This window comes from Oncorhynchus kisutch, linkage group LG3, assembly GCF_002021735.2.
Source record: "Oncorhynchus kisutch isolate 150728-3 linkage group LG3, Okis_V2, whole genome shotgun sequence".
NCBI classification, from domain to species: domain Eukaryota; kingdom Metazoa; phylum Chordata; class Actinopteri; order Salmoniformes; family Salmonidae; genus Oncorhynchus; species Oncorhynchus kisutch.
The window spans coordinates 17,101,270-17,123,982 of NC_034176.2; the positions used below are offsets into that span (position 1 = coordinate 17,101,270).

Here is a 22,713-nt window from a genome sequence, read left to right on the forward strand (position 1 = left end):
TAATAAACACACAGAAATACAAGTCTTAGGTAAAATCCGGAAACTATCACCTCGAAAACAAAACGTTTATTCCGTTCCGTATTTTATCTAACGGGTGGCATCCATGAGTCTAAATATTCCTGTTACATTGCACAACCTTCAATGTTATGTCATAATTACGTAAAATTCTGGCAAATTAGTTCGCAAAGAGCCAGGCGGCCCAAACTGTTGCATATACCCTGACTCTGCGTGCAATGAACGCAAGAGAAGTGACACAATTTCACCTGGTTAATATTGCCTGCTAACCTGGATTTATTTTAGCTAAATATGCAGGTTTAAAAATATATACTTCTGTATATATTTTAAGAAAGGCATTGATGTTTATGGTTAAGTACACATTGGAGCAACGACAGTCGTGGATTGATTGTTTTTATAAGATAAGTTTAATGCTAGCTAGCAACTTACCTTGGCTTACTGCATTCGCGTAACAGGCAGGCTCCTCGTGAGGCAGGTGGTTAGAGCGTTGGACTAGTTAACTGTAAGATAGCAAGATTGAATCCCCCGAGCTGACAAGGTAAAAATATGTTGTTCTGCCTCGTTCCTAGGGCGTCATTGAAAATAAGAATGTGTTCTTAACTGACTTGCCTAGTTAAATAAAGATTAAATAAAGGTGTAATTTACACCACAAAAAATGTACATAAAAAAAAAAGAAATATCGGCTAAATCGGCGCCCAAAAATACCGATTTCCGATTGTTATGAAAACTTGAAATCGGCCATAATTAGTCGGCCATTCCGATTAATCGGTAGTTCAAATGTCAAAACTCATGTCGACGTTCACTATTATTGAAGGAGAAGGCGGTTCTTATCCAGTTACATAAATCCACAAAGAGTAGAAACCATGGCTTTATGTAAACCCTAAAAGTTTGTGGGCCCTATTATTCACTGTTATAGTGCATATAATGTATTATTTAGAGTTGTGTAGTGGCTTCACTAGGCATATATTTATTTTTTAAATGGTTCTTTGCCCCACCTAGATTTACATGCTAAAATCACCACTGATATAGATCATTTTCCTTCTCATTCCTTCTCAATCGACCAATAGTGAAGACCTCAAACTATTAAAGAACACATGGAATTATGTAGTAAACAAAAATTGTTAAACAAATCAAATATATTTTGTATTTGAGATTCTTCAAAGTAGCCACCCTTTGCCTTGATGACAGCTTTGCACACACTTGGCATTCTCTCAACCAGCTTAATGAGGTAGTCACCTAGAATGCATTTCAATTAACAGGTGTGCCTTGTTAAAAGTTAATTTGTGTAATATCTGTCCTTAATGCATTTGAGCCAATCAGTTTTGTCGTGACAAGTTAGGGCTATCTTCTGTATACCACCCCTATTTGGTAAAATACCAAGTCCATATTATGAAAAGAACAGCTTAAATAAGCAAAGAGGAACGACAGTCCATCATTACTTTAAGACATGAAGGTCAGTAAACCTGGAAAATGTCAAGAACTTTGAATGTTTCTTCAAGTGCAGTCGGAAAAACCATCAAGCGCTATGATGAAATTGGCTCTCATGAGGTCTGCCACAGTAAAGGAAGACCCAGAGTTACCTTTGCTGCAGAGGATAAGTTCATTAGCGTTACCAGCCTCAGAAATTTCAGCCCAAATAAATTATTCACAGTGTTCAAGTAACAGACACATCTCAACATCACCTGTTCAGAGAAGACTGTGTGAAATAGGCCTTCATGGTCAAATTGTTGCAAAGAAACCACAACCAAAGGACACCAATAATAAGAAGAGACTTGCTTGGGCCAAGAAACACGACCAACAGACATTAGAAGGGTGGAAATCTGTCATTGGTCTGAAGAGTCCAAATTGGAGATGTTTGGTTCCAACCGCCCTGTCTTTGTGAGACACAGAGTAGGTGAACGGATGATCTCCACATGTGTTGTTCCCACCGTGAAGCATGGAGGAGGAGGTGTGATGGTGTGGGGGTGCTTTGCTGGTGACACTGTCAGTGATTTATTTAGAATTCAAGGCACACTTAACCAGCATGGCTACCACAGCATTCTGCAGTGATACGCCATTCCATCTGGTTTGCACTTAGTCTCAATCTCATTTGGTTTTCAACAGGACAATGACTCAACACACCTCCAGGCTGTATAAGGGCTATTTGACCAAGAAGGTGAGTGATGGAGTGCTGCATCAGATGACCTGGCCTTCACAATCACCAGACCTCAACCCAATTGAGATGGTTTGGGATGAGTTGGACCGCAGAGTGAAGGAAAAGCAGCCAACAAGTGCTCAGCATATTTGGGAACTGTGTTGGAAAAGCATTCCAGGTGAAGCTGGTTGAGAGAGTGCCAAGAGTGTGCAAAGCTGTCATCAAGGCTACTTTGAAGAATTTAAAATAGATCTTTAGATTTATTTAACACTTTTTTGGTTACTGTTATGTCATAGTTTTGATGTAGAAGAGAGTAAAAATTTAAGAAAAACCCTTGAATGAGTAGGTGTGTCCAAACTTTTGACTGGTACTGTATATCCCAATCTGACTTTGGTGCAGATCAGTTTGTTCTTCACATTGCCCCGTCTCTGGTAAACACGCGTTATTTAAAATAAAATGAAAAGTTGATTTGTCACATGCACAGGATACAGAAGATGTAAACAGTACAGTGAAATTGTTAAATGCACAGTAGCAATAACAAAAACAAAGGGTCCAGATTGTAAAAATGTTTTATAATTATTAGATGACACTTACCTGACACACTTGTCTAAAATTTATGGGTCGTGTGAAATGCTATAACTAACACCCAGCCACATCTACAGTAGTTCCTCCTTTGAAAGTTGCAGCGTACCATTAATGTTTGTTAGTGCTAGTTTGACCACCAGAGGGCGTCTTTGAGAAGCATTTGATACCCGTCAATAATGTCTGTACTAGAGAATGCGGGCACACGGGAGACCGGGGTTCAATTCCCCGACGGGGAGGAGGGAGTAGGCTGTCCTTGAAATTAACAATTTGTTCTTAACTGACTTGCCTAGTTAAATAAAGGCGCATTACAAAAAAGAGCATTATGTTTCTACACCCTCGTTTTCTAATTCTAGTCTAACCAATACCCAAACAGAGATTCAGGGAAAATAAAAATCTCATTGATTTATAAAGACCAGTCCCCATGCCTGTCTCAGAGCAGTGTGAAACGGTGCTAAAATAGTTGTAGGCTATTGCTTCAAATCCTATTGCTTCTAACTTTAATATGCTCTTTAAATAAATAAGACCTATGCCACTTTTAACAGAACATTACTCAACACTAGTGAGACTCATGTCGCCTACAGTATATCTCCAATAATTACATTGGTGGATTGGAGGATATTTCTGTAATTGAGTGATATTTATTCCCATAGTAATTAGTTATGGATCCATAACTAAATAAACATCGGCATGTTGAAAGAGTATTTTTATCATTATTTTATTAATGAAAGCATAAAGATACCATTATTAGTTACATTGTTTTAGTTTGAATGTGCAGACTGGCACTAAGAACAGAACAGCGGGAACGTTTCCCTTGTCAGTGCCATTATTAGTGCAATGCCCCATAAAGTGTTGCCAGTGTGGCGGGGAGGGGGTCCACCCACCTTACTCTTCCTCGCTTCCCCATGGGATAGGTCAGTCTTTTGTGAGTTGCTCTCTTTCAGTGGATACAGATGGAGAAATGCAAGGGAATCCCATTGTGCGCAACTCAGGAGCCATGAACAATGTGACCAATATATATCGTCCTGCTAATAACAGGGTTAATAATACATTACTCAAAAAAATGAAGGGAACACTTAAACAACACACTGTAACTCCAAGTCAATCACACTTCTGTGAAATCAAATTGTCCACTTAGGAAGCAACACTGATTGACAATAAATTTCACATGCTGTTGTGCAAATGGAATAGACAACAGGTGGAAAATATAGGCAATTAGCAAGACACCCCCAATAAAGGAGTGGTTCTGCAGGTGGGGACCACAGACCACTTCTCAGTTCCTATGCTTCCTGGCTGATGTTTTGGTCACTTTTGAATGCTGGCGGTGCTTTCACTCTAGTGGTAGCATGAGATGGAGTCTACAACCCACGCAAGTGGCTCAGGTAGTGCAGCTCATCCAGGATGGGACATCAATGCGAGCTGTGGCAAGAAGGTTTGCTGTGTCTGTCAGCGTAGTGTCCAGAGCATGGAGGCGCTACCAGGAGACAGGCCAGTACATCAGGAGACGTGGAGGAGGCCGTAGGAGGGCAACAACCCAGCAGCAGGACCTCTACCTCCGCCTTTGTGCAAGGAGGAGCAGGAGGAGCACTGCCAGAGCCCTGCAAAATGACGTCCAGCGGGCCACAAATGTGCATGTGTCTGCTCAAACGGTCAGAAACAGACTCCATGAGGGTGGTATGAGGGCCTGATGTCCACAGGTGGGGGTTGTGCTTACAGCCCAACACCGTGCAGGACGTTTGGCAATTGCCAGAGAACACCAAGATTGCCAAATTCGCCACTGGCGCGCTGTGCTCTTCACAGATGAAAGCAGGTTCACACTGAGCACGTGACAGACGTGACAGAGTCTGGAGACGCCGTGGAGAACGTTCTGCCTCCTGCAACATCCTCCAGCATGACCGGTTTGGCGGTGGGTCAGTCATGGTGTGGGGTAGCATTTCTTTGGGGGGCTGCACAGCCCTCCATGTGCTCGCCAGAGGTAGCCTGACTGCCATTAGGTACCAAGATGATCCTCAGACCCCTTGTGAGACCATATGCTGGTGCGGTTGGCCCTGGGTTCCTCCTAATGCAAGACAATGCTAGACCTCATGTGGCTGGAGTGTGTCAGCAGTTCCTGCAAGAGGAAGGCATTGATGCTACGGACTGGCCCGCCCGTTCCCCAGACCTGAATCCAATTGAGCACATCGGGGACATCATGTCTCGCTCCATCCACCAACGCCACATTGCACCACAGACTGTCCAGGAGTTGACGGATGCTTTAGTCCAGGTCTGGGAGGAGATCCTTCAGGAGACCATCCTCCACCTCATCAGGAGCATGCCCATGCGTTGTAGGGAGGTCATACAGGCACGTGGAGGCCACACACACTACTGAGCCTCATTTTGACTTGTTTTAAGGACATTACATCAAAGTTGGATCAGCCTGTAGTGTGGTTTTCCACTTTAATTTTGACCTCCATCCAGACCTCCATGGGTTGATAAATGTGATTTCCATTGATCATTTTTGTGTGATTTTGTTGTCAGCACATTCAACTATGTAAAGAAAAAAGTATGTAATAAGAATATTTCATTCATTCAGATCTAGGATGTGTTATTTTAGTGTTCCCTTTATTTTTTGAGCAGTGTATATCTTTGAGAATATCCAACTGGCTATTATATAATTCTCAAAATATTAATCGCTTTGTTTAAAAAATATTATTTTGAAGATTTAATTTTCAAATAATGTAAAATGAGTGAAAAAAAGGCCATTCTTGAACATGGGTTGAGACATTGTTACTAATTTGTGCAACATGACCGGTCGAAAGTAGCCTACACTACTCCAGTAAATAATCCTAACAAAATAAAATAATAAAAACCTTAGTTTAACAACAGTTTTAGTAAGTAATACTGAAGTTGTGCACAACTATCAGTTTCTATTTATGTTTATGTCGCCCATTCATTGTCAGTTAGAGACACAGTAGGACCCAAAAGCATAACCAGTGCTCTAACTCCCCCTTGTGCTGGTCTTTCGGTGTAAGCGAGCAATTTTTAAAGGAGGAACCACTGTAGGTAAATGGATGTGTCACTATTGTCTAGACAAGTGCACATGTTCTTGAAATACAATAGATGGCCCTAATCACCCCCAGACACACATGTCTAACTTGATGGGTCCTGTAATCATCTGGGGAAGTGCTTTGTTTAGACATGTAGCTAGCCATTTAAACAATGAACCGGCATAGTCCCAACTCATACTTCTACCCACCAATAAAAATATTGTCATAGCTGTAGTATGAATCTCCAGGTAGCTAAAGCTAACCAACCAGGTTCAATGTTACCTAGCTACCATTAGGCTATAACTAAGAATGCAAATGGATTTCTGATTCTAATAATATTGCTACACAGATCATACACGTAACTTTAGCTAGCGAGCCAGCAAGCTAACGTTCGCTAGCTATCTAGCAGTACACTTTAACTTGCAATTAACAACTTTCTGACAAAATTAGGAATGTATAATATCTAAAAATGTAGGTTGACTCTTACATACATGGATGAACACTTCACGGCAGACTGGAACCATTTAACTCTGTTTTGTTTGTAGCTACAGTGGTTGCTCCACTAAAAGTTTTGTGATTGTGCTGCGGGACTTAGAGGTAATTTGTGGTTTAGTACGGTAATCAGCATCACCACTTCATTGCTCCGGACCAGCGCAAGGGGGAATTAGAGCATGCTTTAACCCTACCTAAGAGGAGGGGGTGTGTGTCTATTTGTCAATAACTGCTGGTGCGCGATATCTAATATTAAAGAAGTTTCGAGGTATTGCGTACCTGAGGTAGAATACCTCATGATAAGCTGTAGACCACACTATCTACCAAGAGAGTTCTCATCTATATTATTCGTAGACATCTTATACAGCACTCAACAAGCTGTATATGGCCATCAGCAAACAAGAAAATGCTCATCCAGAAGTGGCACTCATAGTGGCCCGTGACTTTAATGCAGGCAAACTTAAATCTGTTTCCCATAATTTCTACCAGCTTGTCACATGTGCAACCAGAGGGGGGGGGGGGGGGGGGGGGTACTCTAGACCACCTTTACTCCACACACACAGAGATGCATACAAAGCTCTCCCTTGCCCTCCATTTGGAAAATCTGAACATAATTCTCTCCTCCTGATCCCTGGTTCCAAGCAAAAACTAAAGTAAGTAGTACCAGTGACTTGCTCAATAAGGAAGTGGTAAGATAACTTGGATGCTACGCTACAGGACTGTTTTGCTAACACAGACTGGAATATGTTCCGGGATTCATCCAATGGCATTGAGGAGTATACCAACTCAGTCACCAGCTTCATCAATAAGTGCATCAACGACGACAACGCCCCCACAGTGACCGTACGTGCACATCCCAACCAGAAGCCATGGATTACAGGCAACATCCGCACAGAGCTAAAGGCTAGAGCTACTGCTTTCAAGGAGCGAGACACGAATCCGGACACTTATAAGAAATCCCGCTATGCCTTCAGACGAACCATCAAACAGGCAAAGCGTCAATACAGGACTAAGATTGTCCAAGTATTACTACACCGGCTCTGACGCTCGTTGGACGTGTCAGGGCTTGAAAACTATTACGGACTACAAAGGGAAACCACCCGCGAGGTGCCCAGTGACGCAAGCCTACCAGACGAGCTAAATGCCATTTATTCTCGCTTCGAGGCAAGCAATACTGAAGCATGCATGAGAGCACCAGCAGTTCCGGATGACTGTGTGATCACACTCTCTGTAGCCGGTGTGAGCAAGACTTTTAAACAGGTCAACATTCACAAAGCCGCTGGGCCAGACGGATTGCCAGGACATGTATTCAAAGCAAGCGCTGACCAACTGGCAAGTGGCTTCACTAACATTTTCAACCTCTCCCTGACCGAGGCTGTAATACCAACATGTTTCAAACAGCCATTGTCCCTGTGCCCATGAAAGTGAAGGTAACCTGCCTAAAAGATTACTGCCCTGTAAGCACTCAGGTCGGTAGCCATGAAGTGCTTTGAGAGGCTGGTCATGGCTTACATCAACACCATCATGCCGGAAACCCTAGACCCACTCCAATTTGCATACCACCCCAACAAATCCACAGATGTCTCAATTGCACTCCACACTGCCCTTTCCAACCTGGACAAAAGGAACACCTACTGTATGTGAGAATGCTGTTCATTGACTACAGCTCAGTGTTCAACACCATAGTACCCACAAAGCTCATCACTAAGCTAAGGACCCATGGACTAAACACCTCCCCCTGCAACTGGATCCTGGTCTTCCTGACGGGCCGCCCCCAGGTAGTAAGGGTAGGCAACAACGCATCTGCCACACTGATCCTCAACACTGGTTTCCCTCTGGGGTGTATTCTTAGTCCCCTCCTGTACTCCCTGTTCACCCACGACTGCGTGGCCAAGCACAACTCCAACACTATCAAGTTTTCTGATGACACAACAGTGGTAGGCCTGATCACAGACAACTATAAGACAGCCTATAGGGAGGAGGTCAGAGACAGTGTGGTGCCTGGACAACAACCTCTCCCTCACTGTGAGCAAGACAAAGGAGCTGATCGTGGATTATAGGAAAAGGAGGGCCGAACAGGCCACCATTTAACATCCTCAGGGCTGTAGTGGAGCGGGTCGAGAGCTTCCAAGTTCCTTGGTGTCCACATCACCAACAAATTATCATGGTCCAAGACAGTTGTGAAGAGGGCACGACAACATATTTTCCACCTCAGGAGACTGAAAAAACTTGGCATGGGTCCCCAGATTCTCAAAACGTTCTACAGCTGCACCATCGAGAGCATCCTGACCAGTTGCATCACCGACTGGTATGGCAACTGCTCGGCATCTGACCATAAGGCGCTAGAAAGTGTAGTGCGTACGGCCCAGTTCATCACTGGGGCCAAGCTTCCTGCCATCCAGGACCTATATAATAGGCGGTGTCAGAGAAAAGCCCATAAAATCGTCAGGGACTCCAGTCACCCAAGTCATAGACTTTTCTTTCTAGTAACGCACGGCAAGCGGTACTGGAGCGCAAAGTCTAGGACCAAAAGTTTCCTTAACAGCTTCTACCCCCAAGCCATAAAACTGCTGAACAATTAATCAAATGGCCACACAGACTATTTACATTGACACCCCCTTTGTTTTTACACTAATGCTACTCACTGTTTATTATCTATGCGTAGTCATTTGACAAATTACCTTGACTAACCTGTACCCCCACACATTGTACCGGTACCCCCTGTATATAGCCTCATTATTGTTTTGTAATTTTATTTAGTAAATATTTAGTAAGTATATTTAGTAAGTATTTTCTTAACTCTATTTCTTGAACTGCATTGTTGGTTAAGGGCTTGTAAGTAAGCATTTCACGGTAAGGTCTACACCTTGTTGTATTCGGTGTATATGACAAATCAAATTTGATTACACAGGTGCACCTTGTGCTTGGGACAAAAAGCCACTCTAAAATGGGCAGTTTTGTCACACAACACAATGCCACAGATGTCTCATGTTTTGAGGGAGCGGGCAATTGCCATGCTGACTGCAGGAATGTCCACCAGAGCTGTTGCCAGAGATTTGAATGTTAATTTCTCTACCATAAGCCACCTCCAATGTTGTTTTAAAGAATTTGGCAGTACGTCCAACCGGCCTCACAACCATAGACCACGTGTTACCACCCCATCCCAGGACCTCCACATCTGGCCTATTCACCTGCGGTGAACAAACAATTTCCGCACAAACTGTCAGAAATCGTCTCAGAGAAACTCATCTGCATGTTCATTGTCCTCACCAGTGTCTTGACCAAACTTCAGTTGGCAAATGCTCACCTTCAATGGCCACTGCCATGCTGGAGAAGTGTGCTCTTCACAGATTAATCATGGTTTCAATTGTACCGGGAAATAGCAGACAGCGCAACGCGTATGGCGTCGTGTAGGCGAGTGGTTTGCTGATGTCAAAGTTGTAGACAGAGTACCCCATGGTGGTGGTGGGGTTATGGTATGGGCAGGAATAAGCTACGGACAACTAACACAGTTGCATTTTATCGATGGCAATTTGAATGCACATAGATACCATGATGAGATCCTGAGGTCCATTGTCGTGACATTCATCTGCCGCAATCACCTCATGTTTCAGCACGGATGGCCTCATGTCGCAAGGATCTGTACAAAATTCTTGCTGAAAATGTCCCAGTTCTTCCATGCTGTGCATACTCACCAGACATGTCACCCATTGAGCATGTTTTGGATGCTCTGGATCGACGTGTATGACCGCACGTTCCAGTTCCCACCAATGTCCAGCAACTTCGTATCCCCATTGTCATGACGTTGGCCTGGGGGATAGGTTTATGACAGTCATAAATACCTCTTCCCCCCTTTTTCCTCTCTCTACCCTACCCTTGCAAAACTCCTTGGTTAACATAGAGATTCTGGGAACGTCAGAATGTGGGGGGAAATGAACTATATTCTGGTAATCCGAACAATTGAACATATGCAGTGGTACTTAATGAATATGATGTCAGTTCGGTTGTCATCTGAGACATTCTCATCAATGATAAGATGACATAAACTCTACAGTGGAAAGTCTATACATCAGAGTTATCAGACTCACATGGAATTGTTGTTCAATTTAAATGTTTGAATATTAAATTATTTGTAATCGGATGAAATGTGATTTTAGCTTCTAAAATGTGGGTTTTCATAAGTTAGGGCTGCTCACTCACTGGCCCGCCCACGTGAAGCGACAGAGGTTGTAAACTATGACGCACACCCCTTCTCTTCCTTCCTATATAAGCTCTTGACGACAACATAACTATCTGTTCCAATGAGGTAGGATGACGATCCTATGTCAGAATGGTTCAGATAAAACTGCAGAACGAAGCCAACATCAAATCAAATCAAATTTATTCATATAGCCCTTCGTACAGCTGATATCTCAAAGTGCTGTACAGAAACCCAGCCTAAAACCCCAAACAGCAAGCAATGCAGGTGTAGAAGCACGGGCTTTGGTTGCGAATGGTATGAACTTTGAACTCTTATTCACGACAGAAGTGATACCTCCTAGCCGTTAAGTTAGCGACCGCAGCTGCAAATACAGGTTAGGAAGGAACAGACAGAGTATCCCATCTACCACACAACAACGCTACTACAACTTATCCAAGTGACCACCAGAGACATTCTTCAAAGGACAGACGACTCGGTTTGGCAACACGGTCTTCCATCTACCACCAACCTACTGAAGCGCAGCTCAGAGTAAATATTTATTGCATTTTCCTTTTCCAAATGGGCGGTAATTTAGAATGCATAAGATACTGTATTTACAATAGCACAGCTTCTCCCTTTGTTCTTCAGTCTTCCCACTCTTTCACTCAACCCAGCCTCTTTTCCTTTGTGTAACAAGCTGTCATATCTGTTCCGCCTGCTAGGGACATTTTCCTATGACGTAAAGAATTATCTAGGTATAATTCATTATTTTTATATGTAATTCTGTGTGATTAGTTAGGTATTTAGTAAATAAATAATTAAACCCAATTTTGTATTGCTGATTCAAATTGTTAGCCAGGGTTCTTGAAGATAACCAAGAATTTACAACTTTCAGATTATGAGACTGAAGTAAGATGACGATTAATGTTGACTGCTATTGATGTAAAATATTACTAAATCTTTAAGAGTTTATTCGGAAGATAACAGCTCTATAAATATTATTTCGTGGTGCCCGACTCTCTAGTAATTTACATTTACATGATTAGCTCAATCAGGTGATATTAATTACGGATAAATGATTTTATAGAATAGCATGTCATAGCAATTAATCCGGCATAGCCAAAGACACGACACCATTGAAGAAGAGTGGGACAAGATTCCACAGGCCACAATTAACAGTTATACTTTTGTCAACCAAAGAAAATATTTTTGCCTATGAATGGAGGCAAGACTGGTAGATTATGGTCCCTTACCCCCGAAAGGAAGGTTTGTGTTACTTCAACAGAATATGATCAGGTTAGTGAATTCCCCTTAGAGCAGATGTAGGAAGTGTGATTGCTCAGGTGATCTGGGAGTTGGTGCACAGACACACACACACAGCTCTTTTGTTTGTAATGTCAGGCTACTAATCAGTGGGCTTCCTTTACTGTTACTCTGTTGGATCTTGACAAGCACAGTGACCTTCCTGACTGTTTAGATGGGGTAAATAGATGGAGGAGCCCTCAGGTCAGGCTGGTGGTGCCAGAGAACCAGCTCCATGTTATCTGATGGCACTTTGGCTCCCAACGGTCACATTGGAGGGAGAGACAGCAGATATCTGATCAGCTTATCCTTGCCAATCTCTCTCTTTAAGGAAAATGCCTAAGTAACGATCGGAAATCTCCCCTCACCTTCTGTCTCTCTCTTCAGGATGTTCTCCAATGGGAGAACTGTGGCTCCTCCCACTAATCATCTCTTGTCCTTCTGTGGGACTAGAGGGAGGCTGGCCATCCTGCACTGAGCAGAGCTCTGAGTGGGAGGGAGGAATGGAGGGGGAGTTGGAAGTGATGTTAATTGAACAGGACCTGGAGCTTGTTGGAGCAGAAGGGGGGGGGGGGGGCAGGAGAATCTCAATACCGCCAGCAGGTGGTCCCTGTGAGAACCAGCAGGAGACATGAACAGAGAAGAGGATATCCCAAAGGCCTCATTCATACAAATCTGAAGTTAGAATTTCCACTGTAGTTTGAGCACAGCAGTGAGCCTTTTGATTTGACGTTCAGATTCTAGGCCCTACTTACTGGACAGATCAGTAGAACCACTACGTGCCCAACCCCTGAATGTATTTTTTTTGTCAAATTCTCATGCAGCACCGCAGTCTGAACAAAAAGAAAAGCAAGGGTTAATCATCGTTTCATCCATTGTGTTTACTATCCTGCCCTACCTACCCTACCCAGAGCTACCCTACCCTACCTCGCCTTGCCCTAACCCACCCTACCATGCCCTATTCTACCTCCCCCTACCCTACTCTATCATTCCCTACCTGCCCTACCTATCCCTACCCTGCCTTCCTCGTGTACCCTACCCCGCCCTACCCTGCCTTCCTCGCGTAACCCTACCTCACTGTGCCCTGCCATACCCTACCCTTCCCTACCTCACTTTACCCTGCCTTTCCTTAACTCACCCTAACCTACCTCGCCCTACCTTACCCTGCCCTACCTTACCTGCCCTACCCCTCCTCGCCCTACTCTACCTTGCCCTACTCTACCACACCTTATCCTGCCACACCTCACCCTACTCTTCCCTACCGCAACCTGTCCTACCTCGCTCTACCCTACCTACCTCACCCTACCCTGCCTACCCTACCTCGCCTTATCCTGCCCCTCCCTACTTCACCATACCCAGCCCTATCCTACCTCACCCTGCTCTATCAATCCCTACCTGCCTTACCTTTCACTACCACACTGTGTACTACCTACCCTACCCTTCCCTACCTCGCCCCACCCACCCTACCGTACCCTTCCCTACCCTTTCTACCCTACCCTGCCTACCTCACCCTTCCCTTTTTCCTACCTCACCCTACCCTGCCTTACCTACCTCACCCTACCCTGCCATGCCCTACCCAACCCTTCCCAGCCCTACCTCACCCTACCCTGCCATACCATACTCTGCCCCTCTCTACCTTATCCTACCCTATCCTACCTCTCCCTAGTCTATCATTCCCCTACCTGCCCTACCTTGCCTTCCTCGTGTTACCCTACCACGCCCTACCCTGCCTTCCTCGCCTTACACTACTTCACTCTGCCCTGCCTCGCCCTACCTACCCTGTCCTTCCCTTCCTCAACCTGCTCTATCTACCTCACTCCACCCTACCTCGCCCCTACTCTACCATGCCATACCCCCCACCCTACCTCGCTCTACCCTACCTACCCTACCTTCCTCGCCCTATACCATGCCATACCCTTCCCTGCCTTGCCAGTCCTTATAACTACCTCACCCTGCCCTTCTCTATCTTAATTGCCCTACCTCACCCTTCCCTGTCCTACCCTACCCTGTCCAACCCTACCTCGCCCTGTCCTACCTGACCCTACCGCAACCTTCCCTGTCCTAGTTTGCCCTTCCATTGTCCTACCCCACCCCACCCTGACCTACCTACGTTTGCCCTACATGCCCTACCTAACCCTAACCTACCTCACCAGACCATATCCCACTCTACCTCACCCTATCCTACCCTTCCTCACCCTAATCTACCCTACCTCACCCAGAGGTTCTCTGTAAGGGATCCAGGGTCTGCTGAATCATCAAACACCTTTCTCTCCTCCAGCTCTGTCAAGCACAATCAATAATTCGCATTCCAGTCTCTCTGCAAATGTCATAGCAAGGGAAAGCCTAAGAATAGAGATCCCAGATTCCCCACAGATTACAGCAGTAAAAGAGTAATGCCTCCCAAGAGACTGGCATAAATGGAAGGGATGATTTCTTTACCAGAAGCAGAAATTTTGGGGTCTTTTGGGTCTTTTGAAGAACTGATTTGCTTGAAGGTACCGTTTTAGAAATGGGAGTCTTGACTGAAACCAGTAAAACCCAACCTCAACTCAGCTCAACATCGAGAGGCTAGGCTATGTTCAATATCTATAATGTTATGTCATGAATGATTCCCACCCTGTGTGCATTTTACTTGTCAGTAGCTAGGTTTACATCCAATTGGCGACAGATTTTCACACGAAGATTGTATATTTGGAATAAAAACAATATGAGCATTTTCCCACCAGACATGTTTCCATCAAACTGACTTGTTGCAGATAAAAGGAAGTGCGTGATGACGTAGTGCCCATAAACATGACTTTTGCAGCTTAATTCTCATGTACCAAATAAAGAAATACTATTTAAATGGATTTTCATCTTATTTCAACTGATAGTTTTGTCACAAATGTTTGCATTTGCGCTCTTGCCAGCAGCTCACAGATACAGTGCGGGTATAGATTATTATGGAAAATATTTATTTGTCAAACGGCAGCAAGCATCGATCATGTCACCATGTTTGTTGGAAAGGAACATCAAGCTCATCACCTTGTACTTCCAACACCCTGTGAAGATAATGTATTTATTAAATCTGTAGCCTAATAAACGGCATGCTTAACAAAAGAGCTTTCCCAAACGAGTCTAGTGGGAGGACCACACACCATATCATCGCGTCCCTCCAAGTTGACTTCAATATGATTGTTATTAGGCTTTTCCACTGCCATTTCTCGCATAATTATTTGTACTGATACAAAAAGATCCCACCTTGTCTAGAGTATTTTGGTTTGGTCGACATTTTGGAAAGTTTACCTGCAGGCCTGTCGTGAATTTTTTTGATTCAACATGTAATTTACTCGCATAAAAAGATTGGATGGAAACCTGGTTAGTGTCACAGATTTCTTGGATGCATTAAAGAGTTCCTCTGTTTGCATGGGAGCTCATGTGTAACTCTTTGTTGTATGCTCACACTGCTATGCTTTATCTTGGCCAGGTCGCAGTTGCAAATGAGAACTTGTTCTCAACTAGCCTACCTGGTTAAATAAAGGTGAAATAAAAAAATAAAAAAAATAAAAAAAAATTGGGGATCGGTGTAGCCTAATGCGGATGGCACAAATATAGTGTAGACTGTAAAATTATAAGTAATAATAACTAAATAAATTTTGGGAGAATTTACCCATGGTTGCTCTAGAAGGAAATTGCCTATTTTTTATGAGCAGTTCTTGTACAATATTGCAGATGGATATTTTCATGTTGTTCCTTGAAGCAGACTAGCGTCGACAATTCTTCCATTTCACAAATGTATGCACAGGGCAGCTACATTAGCTATGGAGTGATGTCTGTAAACTGTTCATTTGTTTGGTGTGTGAAACAGTGGGAACTGAAGTGTGAGACCGATCCTTGTGAAAAACTGTTATTGGATTTATTTATCACAATGTCTGGTGATTGTCTTTTATCCTTAATGCCCAAAGCCTCTCGTTCCTCCTTTGTTGCTTTCCACCCACGATCTTCTTAAATGGCTGCAAAAAGACTATAGTCCAACCATTTGCTCAAATAGTAATTAAGGAAATGCATTAATTGTACAGGGAAGCAGCCTTGTTTAATGTTTAACATTGCAGCACCATCATTATCACCGCACATGGTTGTGGCTGAGGCTATATCTTGTTTTGTTCCCCTCACAACCACAGGAGACGCAGACGGGTCTAGGTTTTAGAATAATCCAACTCTTGTTGAGCTCTAATCTCTACAGCCTATCAAATGCACATTCTCAGTTTTCCCCTCTCACCTTGCGGCCGCTCAAATCCTGTCATTTTACGTGGAATACTGTTTCCATGGCAACAGGGATTTAGGGGAGTCGCACATCAACGCGGCTGCTTCTGCTGTGTGTGCACAGCGAGCAGATGTGCAGGAGAGATCCACACGACAATTCACAGCTCTCTCCACGGACGAGAGGAGACTGGGGGAGAGAGAGAGGAAGAGCTCAATCAATAGCATTTCCTCTTGTTGCTCCACCGTTTATTTTGTGTTTTATCTAAATGAAATGGGGCTGTGAGTGAATTTTCTCCCTTTGGTCTCTCTCCTCCCCCCTGGGCCACGGCGACGCCCCTCTCTCCCTGTCCAGGGCTTCCTGAGCCGGCGACTAAAGGGCTCCATCAAACGCACCAAAAGCCAACCCAAGCTGGACCGCAACAGCAGCTTCAGAAACATCCTGCCGGGCTTCAAGACCACAGACAATGACAGGTGAGATGCTATTTATCAACCCCCTCCACACACCTACACACACACACAACACCTACACACACACACACACACACACACACACACACACACACAGAACTGTACACACACAAACACATATTTCATTCTACAAACAAACACACTCATATCCACACACTCTTCACAAGGCTATTAATGTGCACTGGCTATCTTCCATTCACTAACCACTCTATGGTGTCAAGGTCAGTCAATTCTCACAGGAAAAATAAGCTTTGTATTGTACAATGGGCTAATCCACATACTGTACAGTGTGATGTCCTCCCCAACCTTCATATTGTGGGGCTGTGACACCTCACTGGTCGGTAGAATGACACTGTCAGTAGCATGGCTGCAGTGCTTTACGTGGTTCATGCAGTGCTTTACGTGGTTCTTAACCTGCACACACAGTACAGGCTCTTGTTGAGGTGGGAGGAATTGGCTGAGCTGTGCTGAGCTGTGCTGCGCTGTGCTGTCTGGAGATTTCATCCCTCATTACACCTGCCCATTAGCCTAGGTTTGGAGGAAGAGGAAATCTTTCTCATGGCAACCACAAGGCACTGGAGCATGATAGTGGCAATGCTTGTGTGAGTAGCTATCCTGGAGTATGATGCAGTGGACCGTACATGCTTGAATATGGTTTGTTACTTTTGAGGGTGTGTTTGTTTGTGTGGGTATGTTTGGAACTGGCATCCAACCTCCTGGCTCTAGTAGTGTAGACCAGTGTTTGCTGTACCATCAACTGAATTTTGGTCTGCCTGGAGTACCCCTAAAGTACACACTCGTGCATTTTACTAGTAAGCCTAAAGTCTCATGAATCTTCTCAAGTACCCTCTGTGGATAGGCCAAGTACCCCCAGTCCTAGTACCCCTGGTTGGGAACAACAACTGGTGTAGACAAACAGACTGGGCGGGTGTCGTCAACACCAGTCACTGACAGGTCCACTCCACTCAATGAGCTCACACAATCCACTGAGTGAACGTTATAAATGGCCATGCAGCAGAGTGGTGCCACCTCCACTACACACTGTCATGTTTTGTTTCTATAGTGGCATGGACACAAGTAGAGGTTGATGTAGCCTATATGCTATATCTGTTCTAATGGGGATTTGATTTAGTTTCTGAACATGTACCCTAACAACCATTTCATTATCAAGACTGTATGAGGAGCCAATGTGGGCTTGTTCCTTATTCCATAGCTGTACATTATGTTGTGACATTGTCATTTGTATGGACCTCCTTTGTCTTTGAGGCATTGGTTTTGCTAACCCGGGACGCCTTTGCCTCGAAAGACTCACCCTGCACAGAACAGTGAACTGAGAGAACCCCCCTCCCCCAGTGCTGTAGTGTTTCTGTGGTCCCTTCCGTCGCCTGGTTAGCCATTGGAAGGGTTTCCAGGTCATCTTTTAGTTCCAGCTCAGGGCAGTACTGTACAGTACAGGCAGTGGCCTACTTAATTACAGTGGCACACAGCTCTGTAACAGAGAGACACACTAATACCAAGAGACATGGGACCCTCGGGCCAGCCTGTGTCGCAAGCCTTCTCAGCTTCGTGTGTGTGTGTACTAGTGTCTTTGTTTGGTTTTTATTTAAAGCTTTAATATGTAGCTTTTTGGGCGATCCGTCCAAATTCACATTGAAATGTTTGTTTATAGATCTGTCATTCTCATTGAAAGCAAGTCTAGGAAGTGGTAGATATGTTATATGTGTGCTATGTCTATGCTTCCATTGCTTAAGTTTATTTTTTGCGTCTTTTACTTTCGGCTTTGTACACCAGCTTCGAACAGCTGAAAATACAGTATTCTTGTTTCTGGAAAATATATTTCAGAGGTTTAGATGGTATAATGATTCTCTACTCCCATCAAACTCAACTCTGGACCTCGAAGCCACTTCCACTGCATTTTTTCATTGTTCCCCTCTCATCAGGGACTGATTTAGACCCGCGACACCAGGTGTGTGCAATTAATTATTAGGCAGAACACAATACCAGCAGGCTCCGGACTTTGTAGGGTAAGAGTTGAGTACTCTTGCTCTACACTATCCTTGCTAGTTTTGTCACATAAACTAAAATTTAACAAACCATTTGAATTTTAGCAACCAGGAAATAGTGGAGCTATCTTTAAGGAAGAAAAAATAGGAAATAGACTGGTGCCTTTTTTTGATGGCAAGCTGCTGTCTTTGTTTTAGAGCCTGATACCAATATTGTTTTTCTCTTGACTATAGTCACGAATTCGGACTGATACTGTACTGTATGTACTATATTGCAATTGGCCGTGTTGAGCTAGTGATTTCTCAGTGTGACTGGCTGACTGGCTCAATGGCTGACTGGCTCAGTGGCTGGCTGGCTCAATGACTGACTTACCGGCTGGCTCAATGAATGAATGACTGACTGACCGGCTGGCTCAATGACTGACTGACTGGCTGGCTGGCTGGCTCAATGACTGCCTGGCTGGGGGGCTCAATGACTGCCTGGCTGGCTCAATGACTGCCTGGCTGGCTGGCTGGCTCAATGGCTGACTGACTGGCTGGCTCAATGACTAGCTTGATGGCTGGCTCAATGACTGACTGACTGGCTGGCTCAATTACTGACTGACTGGCTGGCTGGCTCAATGGCTGGCCTCCTGGCTGGCTGACTCAATGGCTGGCTGGCTTAATGACTGATTGGCTGGCTGGCTCAATGACTGACTGGCTGGCTGGCTCAATGACTGACTGGCTTGCTGGCTCAATGACTGACTTACTGGCTGGCTGTCTCAATGACTGAATTACTGGCTGGCTGTCTCAATGACTGAATTACTGGCTGGCTGTCTCAATGACTGACTTACTGGCTGGCTGTCTCAATGACTGACTTACTGGCTGTCTCAATGACTGACTGGCTGGCTGTCTCAATGACTGACTGACTGGCTGTCTCAATGACTGGCTGGTTGTCTCAATGACTGACTGACTGGCTGTCTCGACTGACTGACTGGCTGTCTCGACTGACTGACTGACTGACTGTCTCGACTGACTGACTGGCTGTCTTGACTGACTGACTGGCTGTCTTGACTGACTGACTGGCTGTCTCGACTGACTGACTGACTGGCTGTCTCGACTGACTGACTGGCTGTCTCGACTGGCTGTCTCAATGACTGACTGACTGGCTGTCTCAATGACTGACTCGCTCGCTCACCCAATGACTCAATGACTGACTCACTGACCATGCATTCTACACTATAAATATATAGCCCACTGATTCGGAAACCAAATAAGTAGACTCGTAACTTTACCTAGGAAATGCACTAAATAGATCAATCAATATTGTACTGTATGTCCTCAGAGGCATCTTGACTGTTTTAATATCAATCAGGTATTTACTGGCAGTAGTCCCAGGCAGGCGGGGATGAGCAATGTGGATGTGGTGCATAATAAAGACAGGATGAGGATTTGGCCTCGCTGTCGGAACGATATTTGCCACTCTTTGAGTCTCGGAGACTTGTGCTTAATTTGATAACTGGCATGTCGAATTTCATTCTGGAAGGTGAGGGAAAGCCTCTTGTAGGATAGCCTATTATTAAAGTCCAAATCTGTACGATTTCCTGGTTTTCAATGGTCATTTAAATGAGTGATATACGGTATTTACCTATTGATTCTTGAATAATACAACTTATAAATGCCTCATGACTGGATCCATACACTTACATTAGGGTCTACAATACATTTTGTTGTCTAATCACAAATTTATGTCATATCTCCCTTCCATCTTTCATTTCAAATGTGATTGATTTATTCCGATAAAGGTTATTTCATGAGTGTGTATCAAAGCTTACCAGCCTGTGATTTGAGAGTGAATAATAAGGTATGCCCTTTTACTCAGTCTGGTGCATCTGTTATCAAACATATTTGTCTCAAATACAATTTCAGCTGGAGGAGCTTGAGGCTTATCATGCAATCATCAGCTAACAATTTCTTATTGGTCAGCTTTTAACCTACACAAAACAACATTCCAAAAATAAGCAAAATTCACAGATATACAAAAATCATTGTAGAACCTATTCTGTCAATACAGTATGTAGCCTTTATATAGGGCATTTTATTTTCAGAGAGATTGATAAGACTTGCAAGAGCCTTCATTCAGAGAAAAAAAACACTCTTAAGGAAAATAACCCATTGTATCTCTACTGTCTAGACCAATGCTTTTCTCCACACCCACTCACTGCTGAAGCTATAAAAAACACCTAGCAGGGTCAGTCTTTTTCCAAATGTCAGGTCAAATTCCACATTTGAACTTTTACAGCAAATGTATTGTATTTGATAGCTACTGTACTTATAACAAACAGCTGGCTTGTATACAGACCGTATGTTTGGTCCTTGTATAAGAGTATTTGATTTTGAACTGGCTCTTTCCGAGACCATCCGCCAAATGTTCCTGGCATCATGGCATCATGACTGGGCTTGGAGCAGAGCAACTTAATATTGCAGGCCTATACGGTAACTGCTGTCAGGAGCAGGAAGAAGGCGGGGAGGGGAGCTACTGCTTGACAGAGGCTGTCATCATGTCATGTCTCTGTTCCTTTTCAACACTGTCTGACATGGGAAATGACTCTGAGATCTTCTCACTGACAGACTGCATGTTAATGCAGCCCGCTCTATTCCTATCAGGCTCTGAGCCTTCCAGGGCCAGCAGCAAACACCATGCCAGGAGGAGACGGCATTGTTGATTGATTACACTGGTGGTGCTGTACCAGGTTTCCCATCAGTGTTATGTCTTGACATTAAGCACACGTTTTGTTGAGAATCAAATCCCAATGACTGCAGAGAAACAGGATTCTGTCTGCCGCAAGACAGATTTTTGTCAATCCCACTAGCCCAGAAATGTCACGCTGAGCTACGTGAGATGACATCATAATAGGTGCAAGTGTTGTGTTGATGATGTTGTTGATGCTGAAGGTTACAGGTCAAGACAGTTGTAGTGGTGATGTTGTTGATGCTGAAGGTTACAGTATATGCTGATGCAGAACTACCAGAGGCCACTGTCCTGACTGAGCAGTGATCTGACCAGCCAATGGAAGTGGTAAGCTATAATGCTTACGGCAGTGAATCCCACTCATCGGCACAAAGCCCCTGTCTTGTTACTTTGGATTTATTTGATTTAAATGAGAGCTTAACCCAATCCTTAACCGTTCGGTGTGGTTCGTCGTTTCACACACACACACGCATTCACGCACATACTTATTCGTGCTGTGTGAGTATGTAGTCCTTACCTGTAATTGGGTAGCTAATCGTTACAGGGCCGTTAAGCAGGAGATGATCACCTTGTTGGACTATCAGTCCTGGATTTAGGCTGTGATTTCTCCATCTCTCCTATTCTTTACTAAGTGGTCTTTGTTTTAATAGGTTTTTACATTATGCCACCTTTAATATAGTACTACTTAGCAACCTAACTATATTAGCCTCCTCTGAAGTACTCTTCGTTTTAATGTGGAAGGTAAGCAGAAAACCCTTAAGGTACCAGAATTCTGTGGTGACGCGAGCAATGTGTCAGAAACAGTTGTGTGGCTCAAGCTGCGCTCACTTCCATGTAAGACTTCAGAGACACAATCATTTGTGTGAAAGGAGAAAAAAAACATATTGTGAAGTCTAGAAAATAAAATTGGCTGAAAATTGCTCACTTATCCGTGGAAAGTGTCAGTTGCCGGGGAAGCAAAGATACCATTTACTTTATGCAGTGTTGTCATAGAAACAATAAAAACCTGACAGTTATCAAGTGTGTATATTGTTAATTGTAGCATTGTGCGTGTGCCTCCAGTGACTGAAATTCTTCTCAGAGCTGGCTGTCAATGACTGTCCCTCTTCTGACAGTGTAGGGAAGATAATGGCCACTTATGCTTTACCCTTGTTCTCTACAACTTTAGTGAATGCTGCCTATGAACTAGGCTTCTGAATTCTTCTGAACAGAGCACAGCTCCAAAAGATCTGATTGACCAATTAGCCCAAAGCTGACAGAGCATACCATATGGCCTCTCCCTGTACTGTCCGCACGCACCCCCTCACAACTCCCCCGGAGGCAGGTCCCTGTGCAGGGAGCAGGCCGGTCTGTCACAAAGACACCAAGACAAAAGACTGCACGCACGCACAAACACGCACGGCAGCGGGGGGCAGAGCTACATCACGCCACACAGCCTTATGCTGCGTGCACACAGACACACAGACAGAGAGAAGGAAGGATAGGATAGGGACAGAGAGAGAGCGCAAGACGGTCGACTCCGAGCAGTCCTCCACCAG

At 44.3% G+C, this 22,713-nt stretch overlaps 1 protein-coding gene across 3 annotated transcripts in view; it reads left to right on the forward strand.

The window, feature by feature from the left end:
* The window catches only part of dab2ipa (DAB2 interacting protein a), a 116,934-nt gene that overhangs the window by 47,592 nt on the left and 46,629 nt on the right, over positions 1 to 22,713 (forward strand). For all 3 annotated transcript variants that reach the window (XM_031817885.1, XM_031817874.1, XM_020468523.2), the window contains one exon: positions 16,326 to 16,444. In XM_031817885.1, the coding sequence (XP_031673745.1) occupies positions 16,326 to 16,444 (119 nt within the window). The remainder of the gene's footprint in view (positions 1 to 16,325; positions 16,445 to 22,713) is intronic.